At 33.0% G+C, this 22,716-nt stretch overlaps 1 protein-coding gene across 1 annotated transcript; it reads left to right on the forward strand.

Annotated features, from left to right (window-relative positions):
- The first annotated feature begins 7,339 nt into the window (after positions 1 to 7,339).
- On the forward strand, positions 7,340 to 22,105 carry LOC140048598 (uncharacterized). The gene is made up of 16 exons (XM_072093350.1): positions 7,340 to 7,428; positions 8,390 to 8,461; positions 9,654 to 9,725; positions 10,534 to 10,605; positions 12,624 to 12,695; positions 13,035 to 13,109; positions 13,854 to 13,925; positions 14,853 to 14,924; positions 15,934 to 16,005; positions 16,481 to 16,552; positions 17,283 to 17,354; positions 18,302 to 18,531; positions 18,843 to 19,295; positions 19,583 to 19,753; positions 19,929 to 20,087; positions 20,304 to 22,105. Exons 1-16 carry the CDS (start codon positions 7,385 to 7,387, stop codon positions 20,516 to 20,518), a joined length of 1,995 nt encoding a protein of 664 aa, XP_071949451.1. The 5' UTR covers positions 7,340 to 7,384; the 3' UTR covers positions 20,519 to 22,105.
- Positions 22,106 to 22,716: the final 611 nt, after the last annotated feature.

Consider the following 22,716-nt stretch of genomic DNA (forward strand, 5'->3'; position numbering starts at 1 on the left):
TTCGATATACTATTTTTAATTTATACTTTAACAGTATAATATATCGTTCGTAATTTCTTAATGGGGTGTGCCGTAATTCATAATATTACGCTTAGTAGCAGCAAATGCTCGGTAACTTGTTTAGAATGTTGAAATATTTAATAATCAATTTCATAGTTTACTCCAAACGTGTTCCTGGTATCGCTATATATTATATATTATTAAACTATACATTGTTTCTATATACGAATCTAGTGACAGGATAAAACTACTTAATACATTGAAGACAGTTACAATCTATGTATATAGACGGTTTAAAAAAGTTTCTGTTAAAGATGTATTGTCCTCCAAAAACATGAAAAATGAAGATTAATTAAATCCGACTTTGGATATGTTATTTTGTAGTTTTAATAAATTTAATCACTTCCATATAGAAAAAAAAATGTTTTCACCTATAAATTGACAAAATAAATGGTTAAATTCAACCAAAAAGCCAATTTGGTCATTTTTCTCTTTAAATTACAGTTTTTCAGGTAAATATACATTTTTTTTTATCCAATTTTTGGTCAAAGTGTATAACTATTATGTTACATTAAAATGGCATATTCAACAAACATTTTGTTAAGAATTATTTTTTAAGAGGGACAATTATAAATCTTTAACTACTCCCAGGTTGTAGTTATTTTGATGCTTTTCGATGTTTGTCTGAAATACAAGTGTACAAGCTCAAGTAGTATACGTATGAAACGCCTTATGTGCCATAATATTGATCTTTTTACTAATATTATTTTTTTGGTGTAAATTTTGTGGTTCACCACCACTTTTATTCATTCAATGATTCATTATATAATTTCTAAACATTTTCTACCTTTTGTCATTATTTTCTGTTTTTTCATTCATAATTTTAACCTTTAGTATCATACCAATAATACAAAATATTTACTTCTTAACATTCTTTTTTTTTGTGTTAAATCCTCTATTTACAATAACCAATCAAATGCATTAAGTATGTTTACATATAGACATAGGCATTCATCATATGCATAATGTTCACCTTTATTATATATATTATTCTAAAAATATGATTTGCCTTAAATATTTATATTCAATATAAATACTTTTAAGCATAATGGAACTTAGACAAAAAAATATTGCATTCATGCATGGAGGTATAAAATTAGAGAATACCTCCATGATTCATGTCTCCATTTTATTTTATAAACTAATATTAAGTCAAAACTCCGCCTGGAACCCAGACTACTACCAATGGGGCTTGTGCGCACTAACATTGACTTCTTTAAAAACTTCCCGCTCTATTATCCCAATCATAGTTAAACAATGAAAACATATGTGTGAATATTTCACCAGATAAATGACGCTTTTATTTCTTTGCTAAAGCACTTCATCAGTTGGTATTTTGCTGCGAAAGTGGATGGTTTCCCTGTGGCGATGATAATAGTGAATGTTTACCACAGGCGGTACAATGTGATGACGTCATAGATTGCGATAACGCGGCAGATGAAGATGGGTGTGGTATGTCATTTTTATAGTCTTTTAAATTTTCAATTATGCATGGATTTGTGAATGTTATCGTGCCACCGAGAACTGTTCTAAGCGTATAATTTATTTTTACCTCCATGGGTTAGGGTGGTCCGAATGTAATTTATGAATTAGTATCTAAAAAATATAAAAAGAATAGTTACATTACAAATGTAAACATAAATACAAGAATAATATTGAAGAGTTGAAAAAGCAGGGTTCTAACGTCGAATTACCGCCAGTGACACGTCACAGGCTCAACACATCGCTAGACTTAAATAGATTATTTCTTGCTAAGCAATCATATCTACTATGATGTTCTCTTTCTGTTATTAATATATAGGACAATATTTTGATGTCAGTTTAGTAGAAAACCAATCTGTAAGATAAGAATGTCAATTCATGTAATTGATTAACGCAATTTAGTAAAAACATTACAATCATGCATATATGAAGGAAACTTAAAGGTTTGTGACCATGAACGAGTTTACGAATACCCAAGTCGGTAATAATAATATTTTCAATTTATTTTATTAAATTTCCCATGTGTAATATAGATTATGCAATTTTAGCCTTCATCAATCAAACAAATCGATATAAAATATTACATAAAACATTATTACAATATTTGTACATTTTTTCTCATTATTTTTAAATCCTTTCTCCGAAAAATTGAAAGCCAATATATTTTGATCATGATTATGCATGATGATCAATTATAGACGAGGCCCGAGACGAAAGGTAATTACTGCGAATAAATCGGCGTTATGTAACTAAGTGATCGACCACGTGACAACCATCCCATTCAAAGTTGGTGCCCTTGCAGCGTAGATGTTAAAACCCCTCACCAACAACGTTACGGACAGGCGTAGATGAGCGTCATAACTTGACTTTTTACTTTGATATCATGTATTACATTTCAATACAATATACTTTAAAAATAAAAATTATAAATGATATAACAAAATTACACTACAAAAGAAAATTCATTCACGTCAAAATACAGGGAAAAACAAAAAATAAAATAATATATATAACATAGGCCTACTTATACCTTTAACCTGTAAATTATATTGCTTGTATAAAAAATATTGATTCTCTCAAAACTAATAATAACTATAAGTATCATTCTCAATCGTTCTAGAATTATTGCATCGTTAATTCGTTGTTATGGTTTCAAGCTCTAAACCAACCAATCAAATTGAAGCAGATTGATCAAACTTAACCGAAATAACAAAGATTGTTATAACATTAACTGCGTATTATCCAAGCACATATCTAGTTGTCTTCAATGATGTACGTCCATAGTTAATTATATTTTGAGTTATTACATTATGTTTTGTAACGGAGTACAGTATTATGATGTGTTTAATGAGATATATTAATATGCTCTTTCGTTTCGGTTCCCACGTGGACGCAACGCAATAATTTGACCCGTCTCACAAAGCAACAGTTCGGATACCGTGATTGGTCAAAATTGCTTGCCGTTTGCTTACGTCCTTGCGTTGCGTCTTTGAAATGGGAGCCAATCTTTAAGCGTGGTTCTCACTAGCGACGCAACGCAAGGACGTAACGCAACGCAAGTGAATTGACCAATCACAAGCGATGGCTTATTCGCTTGTGATTGCTAACTGTCTATAACTCCGCTTGTCATTGGTTAAAACGCTTGCGTTGCGTTTACGTCCTTGCGTTACGTTCTAGTGGGAACCAAGCTTTACGCTGCGTCCTAGTGGGAACCAATTTTTACGTTGGGTCCTAGTGGGAACCAATATTTACATTGGGTCCTAGTGAGAACCAATCTTTACATTGCGTCCTAGTGGGAACCAATCTTTACATTGCGCTTTAGCGGGAAACCAATCTTTACATTAAGTCTTAAGCTTGGTTCCCACTAGAACGTAACGCAAGGACGTAAACGCAACACAAGCGCGTTGACCAATGACAATCGAAGTTATAGACAGTTAGCAATCACAAGGGAATAAGCCATCGCTTGTGATTGGTCAATTCACTTGCGTTGCGTTATGTCCTTGCGTTGCGTCGCTAGTGGGAACCACGCTTAAGCTTGGTTCCCACTAGAACGTAACGCAAGGACGTAAACGCAACGCAAGCGTTTTAACCAATGACAAGCGACGTTATAGACAGTTAGCAATCACAAGCGAATAAGCCATCGCTTGTTATTGGTCAATTCACTTGCGTTGCGTTACGTCCATGTGTGGCGTCGCTAGTGGGAACCACGCTTTAAGTGGGAACCAATATTTACATTGCGTCCAATTGGGACTCCAATCTTTACGTTGCGTCCTAAAGCGTGGTTCCCACTAGCGACGCAACACAAGGACGTAACGAAACGCAGGTGAATTGACCAATCACAAATGATGGCTTATTTGCTTGTGATTGCTAAAGCGTGGTTCCCACTAGCGATGCAACACAAGGACGTAACGCAACGCAAGTGAACTGACCAATCACAAGCGATGGCTTATTCGCTTGTGATTGATAACTGTCTATAACTTCGCTTGTCATTGGTTAAAACGCTTGCGTTGCGTTTACGTCCTTGCGTTTCGTTCTAGTGGGAACCAAGCTTAACTGTCTATAACTTCGCTTGTCATTGGTTAAAACGCTTGCGTTGCGTTTACGTCCTTGTGTTACGTTCTAGTGGCAACCAAGCTTTAGTTTGAACCAATCTTTACATTGCGTCGTAGTGGGAACCAAATGTTGTGTGTGTTGGGTGAGAATCTTTGATTCGTCACTGAATAGAGAGAATATTTAATTCGTTTAAAGATTGACTGTTCTATTTAAGCTTGGTTCCCTTTAGAACGTAACGCAAGGACGTAAACGCAACGCAAGCGTTTTAACCAATGACAAGCAAAGTTATAGACAGCTAGTTAGCAATCACAAGTGAATAAGGCATCGCTTGTGATTGGTCAATTCACTTGCGTTGCGTTACGTCCTTGCGTTGCGTCACTAGTGGGAACCACGCTTTAACTCAGCTCCGCCTCGTATAGAACAGAAAACTCCTGAAACATTCTCACATTTAACTCATAAACATTCATAAAGCGCTGTTCCTACTAGAACGCAACGCAGCGACGTATCGACGCAAAGTGCTGTATTGCGTAATCACAAGTGGGAACCGACGACGCAATAGTGCTGCAAACATCACAGGTTTGATTTCACGCAGGCGGGGGCAAAAACAATTATTAGAAGGGCATTTGCTTACGTTGCGTAACTTGCGTTACGTTGCGTCGCTACTGGGAACCACGCTTTATTTGTATGAAAGTTGATGACCACTATTGTAGAAAGTATTGCCTAGAGGATGTTGATCAATGCAATTACTTAAGCTTGGTTCCCACTAGCGACGCAACGTAACGCAATCTACGCAACGTAAGCAAATGCCCTTCTAATAATTGTGTTTTTCCCCCGCCTGCTTGAAATCAAACGTTGTTTGCAGCACTTTGCGTCGATACGTCGCTGCGTTACGTTCTAGTGGGAACCACGCTTTATTACTGTGCCAGATGAAACTGGCAAACAACAGACATCAAATAATAAGAAAAAAAACATGATTTTTTAACAAACAAGGGTTATAAAAAGTATATCAAGCTTGCAATTCATCACACAGCCTGATAACCTGCGCGTAACACGTCTGATAACCGTACCTAAAAAATATAAACATCCAGACCTGAAAAATTTACACTTTCTCTGGAAAAAAAATAGAAACAAGTGTTTCTCAATTGATTTGTGTCATATGGGGTCTATATATCCACCAAAAAAGTTCCAGCTCATCTGGCCTGGGAAAAGTCGCCATTTGAATTTCAAAATAGACGCCATAAAATACAGGTTTTTGCTCATATCTCCTCTTCTACATCATGTATTTCTTTTTGTCTTATGTGGGTTCATCCCACTTTCATTTCCATTATATACATTTTCCTTTAAATACTGTATATTAATGTATACACATTTGTATATTAATGTATACACATTTGTTCTAACATTGCATTTTGTTATTATGTGTTTTTACATACATGATTTCTGTTGTTGTAATCCTTTTCTCTATTATTTATCATTATTTACCATAAGTGTCTCTTATAATTTATACATATCATCTTTTAATGTATTTTCTCTCTCTTTTATGTTATAAATAAATTAATTAATATTTCATATTAAACCAAAGAAACAAATTACTATGGCCGATTTTAAGGTATGTTAAACAGATCACAATAACAAATACCGGTAAATATATAGAATAAAATAATTTAAAATCACATTTTTTTATTTTTTTTTAATTTATTTATACTGGGTAACCTCTTCAGTCAATGACTGATCTCCCAGAGGGCCCAGTTGGTGATCAGTGGCTGTGATTTACTAATACACCGGGGTAACCCCCTACTCGTCTCGAAAGATGTACTAGGTTCTTTAAAGTGCACATGAGCTGAATGTGTACACTGGACCTACTGTTTATAGTCCTTATCTGAGAAGACTCGTTCTACCACCAGAACCATGGACATTACAATACTACAGGACCCCAACGGAAATAAACCTAGGTAATTGGGGTTTTTTTTGGGCTATCCTGGTCGAAATCAACTTAACTGTTTTATTCTTAATGTTCATAACTTTATTCTGCTGCTTACTTTTTTACTGAACGCTTTTTAATATTCTATTGTTTTTGTTCTTTTATATAACTTGTATTTTTAATGACTTTTTTAAACTATGGTACTGAACGGTATTCTGTTTAAATGCTGTTTTTTATGCCATTTTAAAGCCATTTTAGACATTTGCATTGTTTTACATTGTTCTTAACATTTTATCCTTCTTTTTAATTGTGAGTGTCAAGTTTTAATTTTTTGTATTGTGACATTGTTATGTAATCATGTATTGTATGTTGATCTTGACCGAATAAATGAATGAATAAATACTTAGGCCTATTTGAAATATTTCATAATTATGGTAAAATTATAGGTTTGCGATATAGTTGAGAATGCATCGATGAATGGTTGTTACAATTCTACTACCGTCTTCAGAATTACACACAGCGTGCCACAACTTACCTTTATTCATCCAAACCTTTAAAACAATATAAATTTTTTTATATAATATTTAGAAGAAAAGGCAGGGTTTGGAAACGATTTCGATAGACGCCATAATGCAACAATAAGCGGGAAGTATGAAATGTATAATACACAGAAGAACGTCTGCTGTAAGTTGATACATTCATTGAATTCACTCCCTCCTTTGGGACACTCCCTCATTTAGAACACTCCCTTCTTTGGGACACTCCCTCTTTTGGGACACCTCTTAAGGATACACCCTTTAAGGAGACACTTTCCGTTAAACGAGAAAGAGGACATTTATTACACGGCCAACCAAGAGAAGCCACTTTGTTAGGTCCCAAAAGGTGTCCGTTTAATAGACGTTCTACTGTAGGCCTATTTGGTGAAACAGCATATATTATATTTTTTTTGTACCACACTCTTCTAAAATACTGTATAAAGGACCTTTTATAAGTCATTATACTGGTTTTTTTTTGGTATCATGTTATACAACCTCCGTGTATATACCGATTTGCCTATATTGATACAGTACATACGTTCATCGTGTACCAATCACAGTGATGTATATATCTCTACATGTGACAAAGACACATTCCGTAATACATCATCTCACATGTTTATCACACGTTGTGCCTGTTTGGTTGAAAGTTAGGTTACATTCGTCACATGTGAAACACATATGAAGGTGTATCCCGGAAATTTCCTATGATACTGTGAAATTTAGAGTAGGCCTACATTGTGATACTTTCAATGTTATTTCAGTAATTCCTGTTTACCCCGTGGTGTGTAGATGTGGCAACAGAACAGAAATCGATTGCTCATCTACAGGAATGACGAAAGTACCTGAATCTATTTCACCAAATATATCTCGATTGTAAGAAAAAAATAATTATTAATTTCCTAATCTACCCTTTGAAAATTCTATTTCCTGGCAACGCTGCAGTGGTGTGTACAGGAAATTGATGAGACTTCCTGTTTATATAAAAAAATCCTCTCTAATACGCATATTATATTGATATTGTTATTATTTATTATTCCCTTATTTATATTCATCAGTCTACAAAGTAAGTACAATGTCAACAATGTGTAATATTTCGACAAACAAACATGTAAACAGAAAAACAGTTCTCTCATATTCACCTTTTGCTTAATATAACAAATATTGATAATACAGTATTGTATAATAGACAGTTGTAATAATTTTAATTAATTTTATTAATATACATTTTAAAATGATAAAAATGTACTCATATTATTTCCATTTTAATTGGCAAAATAAATTGAATCTGAATTACAGCAATTATTTAAACCATAATTGTACAAAAAGATTATAATACTCATAAATAATAAAGTGGAAATATAATACATGTGGAAATAATTGATTATGAAATAAATGAGATGATTCCTTGTCCAAACAAAAATTATATTAATAATAAAATTACCAAATTAAACTATCTTTTCTCGCGGAAGCGCAAACTGAGTACGGCAACTAAATCGATAGAAACCAGTCAGGCGTAGAATAAGGAATGTTGAAGTTTTATTTTCAGTTACCCGCCGGCAGTAAACATTTAAACTGCAGGTGCGAGATTATTTTTGGCTTAGTAGCCTACGCGCGCTTGAAAATTTGTTTCAGCAAAATGTGCAGTCAACAAAACGAATAAGAACCAACTTTGTTTGATGATGGATAATAAAGCTCTGTCTACACTATCTAATAGTTTGACATAAAAACATATGATAGTGATATCACATCATCGTGGGCACATCACATTTGTTTTGTCACATAAAATGTGATAGTGTAGACAGAGGTTAATACTATAATTTCGTTTGATGTTTAGAAACTTATTTGGAAACAACATCAAGTTACTGGAAAATCGTTCAATGGCAAAGTACAGAGTTCTACGTAAACTGTGAGTTACATAATAATCAACGTAGTAATTCCCTTAGTATACACTATCAAACTAGTTTGAAAAAAGCATGTGATGTGCTTAAATACGGAAGTGACATGCCCAAATATGGGTGGTGATATGACATCAGCATGTCCATATATATATATATATATATATATATATATATATATATATATATATATATATATATATATATATATATATATATATATATATATATATTGTTTGTTAACATCTTTGATTGGCTGATTTGTTTTATTATGTAATTTTGTGACTTATATAGGTTATCCTTTGTTACAATTCTTTTCACCTGATGATGGGCTATGCCCGAAACATGTCGTTAAAATAAATCTATATTGAGGCAGTTTTAACTTATTTGATCTTGATTTTTTTCTATATCCTGCCTATGCAGCTCTTTGATTTATATATATATATATCACATAAAGTTTGATAGTATGTATAGGCCTACAAAGCTTTAGAGTTTCACATGAAGGCCTGCTTATATAAAGATTGTTGAATTGTGTCTGATGTCAACCAAGAAAGACACTGTTGACGTGCAGTATCTCTTCCATTTAAGCGTGGTTCCCACTAGCGACGCAATGCAAGGACGTAACGCAACGCAATTGAATTGACCAATCACAAGCGATGGCTTATTCGCTTGTGATTGATAACTGTCTATAACTTCGCTTGTCATTGGTTAAAACGCTTGCGTTGCGTTTTTGTCCTTGCGTTACGTTCTAGTGGGAACCAAGCTTTACTGGCATCTGTATGTGTATTGTGTTTTTCACCGGCGTGAGTTTACTTTACGATCTACACAATTGTACACCGTGTTAACTTAAAGCTCTGTCGACATTATCAAACTAGTTTGACAAAAAAAGTGTGTACCAAATATGGTAGTGATATGCTTAAATATGGTAGTGATATGCTTAAATATGGTAGTGATATGACATCATCATGTATATATATATGGCCACATTTTTTGTCACATAAAGTTTGATAGTGTAGACAGAGCTTAGGCGTACTACGCACTTCAAATACTAGAATTATCTTCTATTTGGCATGTTCTACCCAGTGTATATCAAGTTACTTTATAATATTAATTTAAAATATATGCCTGAGATAATTTTTTTTTTATTGTGTACCGGTATTTATTATCCTTACTAATTATAGATGATTTTTTTTTAAATATTAGATCGCTAGCCGATAATGATATTGCGGATGTTGATGTTAATGCGTTCCAGGGACTTGCAGATTTGCAAAAACTGTAAGTGTCTGGTTAATTCGATTTTTGTTACTTGTATTGGCAAAATTCTCTTTGTTTTTTTTTTTGTTTTTTTTTTCGTTTGCAAGATAACAAGTAAACCTTATTGAACAAAACGCTTCTGTGTCAGCGGCAGACGTTCACAGGACATTATAAAAACTACAAGAAAAGTAATGAAAAATAACATAACTCACGACTCTTTCAACTCCACTCCCTAAGCCTCAAATGCGGCTTATAGTTGATAAGCACAATCAATTATGAAATAGTTTATCCATCCTGTAATATGCGCGTTTATCGTTGTTAGATACGTATGAAATATGTTTTTATAAAATAAGAAAGGAGCGAATTATTCAAGTAATAACAACATTAAATTAACTTACAGTCTCTACTACACTACTTAACGTTGTGTTGATGTTATTACTTAGGCCTATTGTTATCAATATCATTAACATTATATTATGTAAAGAAAATACTGGCTTATTATTATTAAAAATATCAGTAGTATTATTGGTGTGCCAATACATATATCAAGATGACATATATTTCAGGAAAATCAAAATATTCATTAGATTACAAATCTCGAGTTATCCTTATCTTAAATATGGACCGAAATAGTAAATAGCACGCCCTTCGCTCTCTACATTTGGCAAAATTTCAGTTTTTGATTCTATTCAATTTTTTAGGCCTATATAAACAAACATAGTTTACAAAAAGATGGTCCGAAACGAGTATGAAGTGCCGAGGTATGGAAGGCGATGTGTGTAAAAATAATGTTAAATCGTAATCTTTGTCTGTTTTGTTGCGTTTCTAGATATTTGTCAGAGAACAAAATAAAACGTATACCTGATGGAGTGTTTATGCCTCTTACAAATCTAGAGTGGCTGTAAGTATTTAGTTTTGTTTATTAAAATTGTGGATTGTCTGTACTGTGTATAATTTATCCAGCATCATATTCTAATACAGTTTCACATATATACCACTGTGTCTCCTGTTAGGCTATAAGTCTAACCAAACCATCATACGATGCTGTATTACAGAATGTTGTCAATGATAGGATAATGTGGATAATGGATATAGGCTTACGGACATAAAATCGGGTGGTTATTCTATATATAACTTACAACTCTGTCTACACTATCAAATTAGTTTGATTAAAAAAGTGTGCCCAAATATGGCAGTGATATCAATTCACATTTATTTACTCATCGTTTATAAATACAGTTTCATAGCATAAATGATGGCAAGGATCCTGCATAGAGAAGTTTACACTTCTGTTTTCGCAGGACCATTTTACATAAAAAACATAAAACAATAAACACAACATAATAGATATAAAATAAAAAAACATTTCCTACATACATTTTAGAGTTGTTCATCATCATGTCCATATATGGGCACATCACATATGTTTTGTCACATCAACTTTGATAGTGTGTAAAGAACTTTTAAGTTGTATGTTACTAAAGTTGATACGTTGTAATCAGTTAAACATTTATTTCACTTACCATACTGACGGATGAACTGACTTTGGATTTAACTTTTTTTTCTCCACGGCACATTGTGTCTACTCATTGACAGGTAAAATAAATAAAAATTATGTATGTGGCATTTGATTTTAATCTGCTTACAGTTCAAATAAAGTATACAGTCACGGGAGAATACTAATTTAGACAGGCTGTAATAATTGAAGTCACAAAAAGGCGCGGTCAAACATGGGTGAATTTGTTTTAAAGATCATCCACATGCCGGTTAATTCCGTCAGAGATTTCAATGAGTTCACTTAACGTAGTTCCCACTAGAACGCAACGCAGCGACGTATCGACGAAAAGTGTTGTAGGCCTATTGCGTAATCACAAGTGAGAACCGACGAAGCAATAGTACTGCAAACATCGCATGTTTGATTTCACGCAGGCGGGGGAAAACATAATTATTAGAAGGGCATTTGCTTACGTTACGTAGATTGAGTTACGCTACGTCGCTAGTGGGAACCAAGCTTTAGAAACAAAAGTCATTATATGTACTAACAGTACAAACATCATAACCTTTAATTTTCAACCCGTCTGAACGGGCCTAAAAAAACACTAACGAATTAATAAAGTTGCTGGTGACTTTAAGAGAATGAGTTATTTTTGTGATTATTATAGTATGTGAGGGTACCATAAAGACAACAGTTAGACCTATGTTTGTAGCTTACTTTTAAGTATATCCTATTATAGTGATCGATATTTTATATAATATTTTATTTTTAGAATGGCAAATGTAAAGGTAACATCGGGGAAAATTTGAACAATATAATAATACTATGTTGTATTATGTGAATGTAGTAGGATCAATCAATCAAATGACATACCAGTAAAATACAGGGTTGTTTATTTTGTCATGGTAAAATAGTAATAAAAGTTGACTATTTATATTATTTCATCAATATGTGACCAATTTACAAGTAAATTTGCATTATTTATTTATTTAAGTTCGATTGTACCACCATTAAGTATGTTGGCACTCAGATCTAAAATATTGAATGTCAATAAATGTATTTATTACCAGAATGCATGTCCCAGTTTGCCATACACAGGGGTAACCCTTTACTATTTGAATTGTAATTGTAACATATTAAATCGTTTCTATAAAGCTTGGTTCCCACTAGAGGCGCAACCTACGCAACGTGAAAAAAATGTCCTTCCAATAATTGTGTTTGCCCCCACCTGCGTGAAATCCAACCTGCGATTTTCGCAGCACTGTTGCGTCGTCGGTTCCCACTTTTGATTATACGCAATACATCACTTTGCATTAATACGTCGCTGCGTTGCGTCTCTCATTTTTTTTTCATTTTTTTATTTGTGATTGTAGCTATATTAAATCGTTTCTTACTTTCATGAAAATGTACAAAATTGTTTACAGAATGATGGACCACAACGAATTAACAACATTTGAGGGAAATTCGTTTGCTGGCTTGCATAATTTGTATTGGTTGTAAGTTTATCCACTTTAGGTGAAGTAAAAAATAAACCATCATTCGATTCTTGAAAATGATTGTTAATTTTGTATTCAGTGTATTTATTTAGTAAAGCTACCTAACTACGTTTACTGTACGCTTCACAGAAAATAAAATTTATAGGCCTAGATAATAATAATAATAATAATAATAATAATAATACCACATTTAATACAGCATTATGTTCAATATAGACAGATATAGACAGATTGAATTCTATTTTGTTGTTTTATCCAACATTATTCAATGTATCTTCTGATATGTCAATTCATTTACATATAACGGTCAGAAAATTGTTGAATATTCCTATTCTATAGATCAATTCGCCATAACAAGATCAACGATCCAAACATAGGGAATGTGTTTGAAAATCTGCCATCTTTGGAGTGGTTGTAAGTATACAATATCAACTACTAGAACACAAATAAGAACACAAATAAGATAGTTTAACAAGAAAGAGTTTAATCATGTATTTTACCGCCATCTTTCATTTTTACATTTTAATTAACATCGTATCTAAAATTTTAAATGAAAAAAAATATGGTTAATACTGAATTCAAGTACTCTATTATGTAAATATACCTGTATTTTAACTACTTAAAAAATGTACTTTAATTGTCATAAATGTACATATATGTATATATGAACTGTTTTATAAGTTGTTTTGTGACTGTGTAATTTGGTAGTAGTCACTCTCATACTGTAGGCCTACATTTAAAAGTAACACATCCAAATGCCAACTTCAAGTCAATGGCTACCAGATGTCTCTGTGAGACGGTTATTTGAACCAGTACCAGTACCAGTATACAATACATTCACTGAAAATTTAAATAAACGTGAGATGAACTCACACAAGACAAAAAAAACATCAACCATCCAACTACATGGCCTCATTTATACTCGAATGTGTTTTAAAATACAGTTTAATAGATCCAGTTAAGTTTGAAACCCGGATGTAATACGTTATCTTCTAAATTATAATTTATTCATTATCATAATCGCTTCATACATCCTGCTGTGTAAACCCGAAACTACCCTTTAAAATTGGTTAAAAATCTGTTTTTAATTTCAATCTAATTAGCACAGCAAATAATGTTTCCAGTGTCTTTCATAGTGTATTCTTTATTTATTTGTAGAGAACTTGACAATAACCGAATTACTACATTGAATTCAGATAGTTTTTCCGGGGATACATCATTGTCGACATTGTAAGTGTAAAGTTATATTAACATTTCCCGTTTGATCATCATCATCTTCATCATCATTTCTGCCTCGGATATATAATTATAATTATGTTTCGTTCTTAGTGTGTGCCCACCTAATGTCATGAACAGTCCTTGAAACGACAGGATTCAGAAATAGTGTTGGTTTGTTGAATAGCCTACACATAATGTTTTCTCGCAAACAGCTTGATTTCATGAGGAGCGTCATTGCACAATGCATAATAGGAAGGGTGTGAGAGCAAAGGTCACGACGCGTACGTACAAACATCAAATCGCGTACGTACGTACAAACATCAAATCGCGTACGTACGTACAAACATCAAATCACGTACGTACGCGTCGTGGCGTTTGCTCGAAAACACTTCCCATGCATCATGTGCGTTTCGATAAATAAATATCTGTAGGCCTACTCTCGAAAGTTAACAAATCTGCAACCCCCCTTGTATCCACCCCAGCAACAACTTCCTAGAGACGTACCGTACCTAAAGCCGTTCTTAATGAAAGTATTTACATTATTGTTCAAGTACATTACTATGGAGAGTATACATCCATCTTATACAGTAACCCATTGCCGACGGTCCAATTGTCGTGTGAACTTATTATAGAGCATGTCAATTTACATTAATGAAGAATATTAACAGTTATAATATATTCAGGAATTAAAATATCACTTTCATTGCCGAACATAAATATATCACGTTCTTGACTTGTCAACTGTGTGGGCGACAGTAAATACATATAGTTAAATAAGGATTAAGACAATTATATTAAATATTATCATGTATTGCGTATTTTTGTTTTACATTTATATAAGCTTAGATTAACCTACTATAGATATATATTTATAGACGCTGAAAGATAACTTGTTTTTAATCTATATATGAAGTAAATAACAATTTAGTATGTTTGTAGGTCATTGAAAAATAATGAAATATCATTTGTGCATCCGTTGGCGTTAACATCTCTTGTGAATCTTGTGGAGTTGTAAGTATATCATTACATCGATTATCATTATACATCAATTATCATTATACATCGATTATCATTATACATCGATTACCAATATACATCGATTATCATTATACATCGATTATCGATTATCATTATACAGTACATCGATTATCATTACACATCGATTATCAATTATTATACATCGATTATTTATTATCATTATACATCGATTATCGATTATAATCACACCGATTATCGATTACCATTATGCATCGATTATCTTTATAAATCGATTATCGATTATAATTATGCATCGATTAATCATCGATCGATACTTCAATGCATTGTTTTCGTTATGTAAATGTAGCTTAACCATCAAGTGTGAATATAGCGTATTGTCGCCAAAAAGAATGAAAACAGAAGAATACTATACCATTAACAAAATAACAATTCACACATATATGTTTTGTTCTTATTTTTTATTTTTCATTGTATTTTGTCTAAGATATTGAATAACTTAACGGAGAATGAACGTGTTACGTTATAATTCTAGATCTTCTTCTATTTAAAGGAGCGAACTTCATAGTTCAAGGCTACTGCTCCACTAAGGGTTCCATTGTGATCTCGGCAGCCAACTACGGCGCCAATACGTCTGCCCACGACAGTGTGTGTGTATGAATGAACTAGTACATCGGGGTAACTCCCTACTCGTGTCGAAAGATGTACTAGGTTCTTTAAAGTGCACATGAGCCAGATGTGTACACTGGACCTACGGTTTATAGTACTTATCCGAGAAGACTTGTTCTAATCGAACCCTTGCCAAAGTTATGGCTATGGATTTCGGTTCCACTGTCTTAACCGCTCGGCCACACTCAACAGATACAATATCTATACGTCTCCTATAACCATGGAGGTGTAATCCATGCACTGCCGTTGTTATTTCTACACTAGGCTATCATTATCTAATTTCATTCGGTTAAAAGTTCGATTGACATCGTATGTTTGTTTAAGTATGATTAATCACGTACTTTCTTCTATTAAGGGATTTATCCAAAAACAGAATAGACAGACTGTCATCAGTGCAGTTCAAGAACTTAACCAAACTCAGTCATTTGTAAGTGAAACTCCGTGCTCTGTTTGTTGCTATATCTATAAATAGATATATTAATAAATCATATCTTTGAATTTAATGATGCTTTACTATTATATGATATAAATGAAGTGCATAACATTCATATTCATTTGGACAAATCAATGTAGGTTAATTTAAATGCAATTTAACACGAACAGGATACATTTGCATATTAAACATTTGCCTTATTGACAGTATTTTAATCCTGGTGAAAAAAAATAGTTTTTATTGTAAATAATATTTTAATTAATAAAGACAACATTAACATTATTATTTATTAGTAAATAATGCATAGCAATACCATTTAGACCTACCAGTACCAGAATCTTTTTATTTCACCTAATGCGTTCCATACTTCGTATATTTAAAAACCGCTACCAACAGAAAAACATATAAACATTGAGGGTTAAAATATCCAATTATATAAATTTCTATTTCATTTTATTTTTGTTCACAGATCACTGGATTTCAATCTGTTTCGATCTTTTCCTGTCGATGTATTTTACGACTTAGTAGATCTTGAAATCTTGTAAGATTCCCATCAACATGTATCATACTTCAACATTAAATTTTATGAAATGTTATTTTCTAAATGCTAATCGCCAATGGCCATGTTGAGTTTGATTGTGACAGCAATATTCGCGATGTTGATTCTCTCTTTTTCAACTGAAGAAATCATATCTTTAAAAATGTTTTATTAAATATTTATATAACTATAATCGCCAACAGGGATACGTTTCAGTGCAATGACGACTATACACAGAACGTAAATCTATTGATATTGTTGTAAAACTTCTCCCCCTGCAGCTAAAATACTGCATTAAATACTTTTATGATAAGACGTTTGATTAAACAATTAAACGAGACTGTAAGTTAAAGTTTGGCTGTGATTCTACACTGTCCTCCGGAATTGTAGAATGAATGGTTATTTGTGCAATGGTACAAATAATGCCATGAGGTGAAAATACATTTCATCTTTCTCCGAATGAAATTATTTATTCCATTATACGAATATAAAACATTCATTACCGTATTTGATTTATAAAACACCTACATTCGAAAGTGCTCCAAGAGTGATCCACATAATTATTAAGAAATTTAACGTTAATATAAAAAGAAGTCAAAGGCCATATGCCAAAATTGCACGATTAATGACGTATGGATTCAATGTAGTAATTATTGAATATCATGTGAACCACAATCATTCAATCAAATGACAAGCATATACTCATGTGTGTTACATTTTTCATTTATTTTAGGAGACTTGAAGGGATTACAATTAATAATATCAAACCAGCGATGTTTGAAAACCTAAAGAAACTTACTACTGTGTAGGTGATTGTTTTAACACGTATCACACGTATATAAGATGCTATATTCTGATATTCATCTGTTAAGCACATCATTAAAAATAAGTGAACATGTACACAATGTTTTCCCCTATCATTCTCAAGCAAACGTCATGAATTATTCATTAGATTAATTGTACCATTAATTAGGACATAATAGGAGCTCAAAATCAATCATAGCTTTCAATGCATGATTTATAGCCTAACCAGATAGGAAAGAAAATAAGTATATTTTGTTCCTAGCTTACATGGATAAACTGACAATAACCACCGTTTACCGCAGGGAGGGCTTTGATACGAAAATATTCTTAAAGCACCCCTATACCATAATAGTAACGCCATCTGGATTGCGTTGTATTGAAATGATAGAGTGAACCTTAGAAGTGCATTAAGTGGATACTGGGTTTGAATTTATAACAAAGCAGATACAATGTTAAGGTGTATGCGTCTCTTTATATTTAAAAAGTAATATTTATCACCAGTAATTTGGATATATTCACTTTGATGATTGATTTAAGATAAATTAGCATTATGTTGAGCATAGATGCATGTAGCCTATGGATATACATTACAGTTAAATGAATATATAAATCTTAAATCTTTTTTGGCGAAAAACATGCTTCCAGTTACGTGCCATGAATGAGAAATGTTAGCCTTGGAATATTCACTTTCCGTGTAAACTAACAGTTTAATCTAATAAGTGCTTCGGTTTGTAGAAAGACATACATAAAGTAACACAATAATGTGGGAATTACGAGCTTACTGTAGAAACTGAGCGAAATAATTGACACCGAGCGACAGAGGGCGTGCTATTTAATATTTTTAACACATTAAAGATACAGATAACTCGAGATTTTAATAGGCGTTTGTAACGGCACCAAAAATAGGCAAACGTACATAGTAACATAAACATGTATTTTTAATTTCAGTTACTTTTCATCGTTTCAATACTGCTCGTATGTACCACATGTAAGGAATTGTAACCCTAAAACAGATGGTATTTCGACGATCTACAATCTTATGGCAAACAGGATCTTACGCGTGTCTGTATGGACAATGGCTACATTAACGTTCGTCGGAAACCTAGGCGTCTTCATCAGCCGACTCCTTATGAAAGCAGAACACAAAGTGTACTCACTGTTTATCATGAATCTCTGTGGTGAGAAACCTAATCAATTGTCTCCTCATTATAGAAAACTTTACCGAATTTTTGTTTGAAATTTGAGTTAATAATAATTTGCTTAACAAACTGCAAATTAGTTTGCTCAAGTTAAAGCCTAGTTTACTCTAGAAAACCAAGAAAACTCACAGTTTCAGCTATGTTTAGTAAACTTTACCAAATTGGTTTGCAAATTCGTGTTTTTGAGTTGATTTGTAAACTGGAAGATCCTAGTTTAAACTTCTACAAACTGGTTTTCTGCAGTTTTTTAACATGATTTTGAAACTTTATTTTGCTTTTATACTTTCTAGCCGCTGACTTTCTAATGTCAATTTACTTGTTCATAATCGCCGTACAAGACCATAGATTCCGTGACAACTACAACCAAAACGCGCGCCAATGGATGGACAGTATAGGCTGCAAGATGACGGGTTTCCTAGCCATGGTCTCCAGTGAGGTCTCAGTGCTCCTCCTTGCTTTGATTTCTGTAGAACGTTTTGTATGTATCGTCTACCCGTATGAGTGCCGTCGTCTGAAAAAGAAAAAGGCAACAATCATTATCTCAAGTATTTGGACTACATGTGCATTGATCGCCTGTGTTCCGATGTTTGTGCAAAGTTATTTTGGAAACTTTTATGGAACCAATGGTGTATGTTTTCCGCTGCATATACATGAACCACGTTTGAAAGGATGGGAGTACTCTGCTGCGATTTTTCTGGGGATCAACCTCCTGGCTCTTGTCTTGATAATTGTGTCATATGTTGGTAAGTTTAGGCCTAACAAATTCGCTTTCCATTTTCTTTCACTCTTCGTGATCATACATGCCAGTAATCTGGAACTTCTTCCTCTCTCGGTTTTTGGACACAATGTTGCCGGTCAAATTCTATAACACAATCATAATGTAGCCTCACGTCATATAACTATAATTCTCCTTATGTTTTTATCTGTTTTTTATTTCAAATGTTAACATTTTTATAGTAAACCACTGATGGATCTACTTACTAATCTTTAATATATAATTATACCAACTTGTTTTCTTCTCTTTATACAGGTATGTTTATGAGCATACGGACCACGCGTAATGCTTCCACCGTGCAAATAGGCTACAAGGGCGATATGAAATACGCACGCCGTTTCTTTTTCATCGTTCTCACCGATTCTCTCTGTTGGATACCTATCGTGATTATTAAATTGATAGCACTTTTTAATATACCGATAACGGGTGAGCGTAATAAAGGAATCGGTTTACCAAACATATTAGGCATCATTCTACATTACATTCTACATTACATTCATAATGATGATAACTTTGGTCGAGTTAATCAAAGTGGGCATAATAGGCGTAATATTATTTATTGTAATATTTTAGAATAATTGTATCTTTTTTTTTCTGCTAGAAAATCTATATACATGGATCGTAATATTTGTATTGCCGGTAAACAGCGCCCTCAATCCGATTTTGTATACTATTTCGACAACAACTTTTACTCAATGGTTTATGAAGGCGCTAAAATTACACGTGACGACACAGAACTACGTCACAAAGAGAGCAAAAAGTAGGGTTTTTTTATATTTAAATAGCGACCTTTCGTGTTTGAAATATGTTGAGCATGCGCAGAATGTTAGACCTAATAGTTACGTAATAGGTGACGCGTCGTGAAAACAAATGGTCACTATTATAGGCCTATACAAATGTTACTCAATACCCTAAGGAATATCCTTCCTTATACCTGATCTCGTCACTAAAATACTTAATCTAATCTAATTTACAGAATCACATATTGAAACAAATAAGGAAAATACGGCTGACATGTCTGATAGAGTTCTGTCTTCAACAAGACCATCACTTCAAACAAACTGTAGCGAGTTGCTGCCAAACACGACCTCAGCAGATGAAGATGCCGCCGAACCACAAATACACCTCGATACTCGCTGTTATGTTGAACCACCAACATCAATAACAGCATCTTACGTAACATGTGTTTGAACATGGAGTATTCCTTTCCATTCCAGTTATGTCTGCATTTCTTACTCCTGAAGACGATCAAAGCATATTGATCGAAATCTTGAGAAACTCAACAGTTCCTTTTAGAACTGATACACGTGGTGTACCGCAAACTTTATATCAACATATAATGTCTACCTTCTTATCTATATCTGTTCAGGCTTTCTTTATTTATATTTACCCGCGTAAGTTCGTTTCATGGTGGTCACATTTATAGATTACTTTTTGGTGGGTAGGAACTAACTTACACAGGTATAAATAACTAGCCTTAACCGCTTATGCCTACTCTCCATTAGAAACATCCATCATTTAAAAATACTTTTTAGCTCGGGGTTATCTTGTTCTCTAAGAGGCGCGGTGGATTGAGTAGATTGGAATGTGTTAAGTGATTGGACACAACTGGGCTAGGTTTGGACAGATTTGCATTACGAAAAGTGTAAATGTAAATCTATATAATTATATGATAATATAAGTTTGGAAGATTTATAGAAATGTATATAATGTTTTTATTATTGGATTGGTTGCTTCAGTTGTTTTACACTTTAGCACCGTCAATTATATCTTTGTACTGTATTTTGTTACATATGTAATGTATCAATATCATTGCCAGTATGACTAACTAACTGAGTTATTTTAAATATATTAAAAAAACGATCGTTATTAAAGATTAGCTAAAAGGTGCAAATATTTTTTTAAGCATTATAAAACCGATCATTATTAAAGAATTAGCTAAATTGTAAATAAGCAAAACATAAGTGCCAGTATAATACATTAGTTTAAATTTATTCCAAGCAGCTTACGATGCGGAACTTGGTATTGTGGTGTGTATATAGTGTAAGAATATCGACATAAGACACTTTTAATATATGACTTCTGGTAGAAATATGTTCTATCTTGATAATGCTAATGTCAGATTTGTATTGCGTATAATGTATTGTTTGATTGAAACGTCACGAGCGTTACATTCCATTTTAAAGAAGAAAAATGTGTTCCGTAAATTTAGTAGATTTTGAAGTTGGGGATATCAAGTTTGACACACTCCGTCCTATGCTAATATTGTGCTATAGCTTATGCGTTTCGGCGACGAGGTTTGTTGTAAAACGACGTATTGAAGATCCTCTTTTGAATGAAGGATCATCGGATAATTTCAGCTGGGGAAATGGTTTTAGCATTAAGGTGTATTTCAAACATTTGGAGACGCGACGTTCTCTCAAAATGAGAAGGTACGCGCCCCCGCGGGATCGGCCGATGACGTCAACATTATACTTAGCATTGTCTACACTGTCAAATTAGTTTGACAAACAAAAGTGTGATGTGCCCAAATATAGCAGTGATATGACATCATCATGTCCATATATGGGCACATCACATTTGTTTTCCACATAAAGTTTGATAATGTAGACAGAGCTTAAGATGTAAGAAGTATAATAATAAAATCAACATTTTGTTAACAAGTGGCAAACCAAATATAGAAAGGTGTATTAGATATGGTAATTAGTTTCTCAAAACCCTGCCTTGTCATTAGCAGCATTATTGTTAAAATAAGATTATTATTTTTTATGGTAACATTTGACGATTGTTTTAATAATTAATATTATTTTAATAATCAATATTATTTTAATAATTAATATTGAATAAACATTTATTTTTTAAACTTTATGATTTATTTATTTCTAAATTTTATTTTGTATCAACTTTAAACTTAAGATTCGGGTTACGATTATTTTATTAGAATTTTTTATACACACCATTTCAGAAATAAAACTGTTTTAAAAGTGTTTCCATTCATTAATTTCAATAATGTACTTTTACATGTTTGATTGATATTTAATACGCTGAAATCCACATTTCCAATTTTGATACTACGGTACTAGTAATATTAGTCAGTTTGGTCAGTAATATTAAAGGTGTACTCATGTATGTTTTAATATTTAGAATATGTTAAAATTGGCGAATCATTTCGAACGGTACGTCCGACATAGCACTCGTATTCGCACCAAGTGGCCGCGGAACACCAGGTCACCGCGGTGCAACAGGTCACCGCGGCGCACCAAGCGCACCAATTAAGAAGATTTCAGATTTTGAAATCGTTAAAATTGGCTGCCAGCAATTTTTAGAATCAATAATACTTTCCAATATGGCGTGAAAGATTTATTAATATACCTTTATCGATTTTGATT

This window comes from Antedon mediterranea, chromosome 5 (genome assembly GCF_964355755.1).
Source record: "Antedon mediterranea chromosome 5, ecAntMedi1.1, whole genome shotgun sequence".
In the NCBI taxonomy this organism is placed as follows: Eukaryota; Metazoa; Echinodermata; class Crinoidea; order Comatulida; family Antedonidae; genus Antedon; species Antedon mediterranea.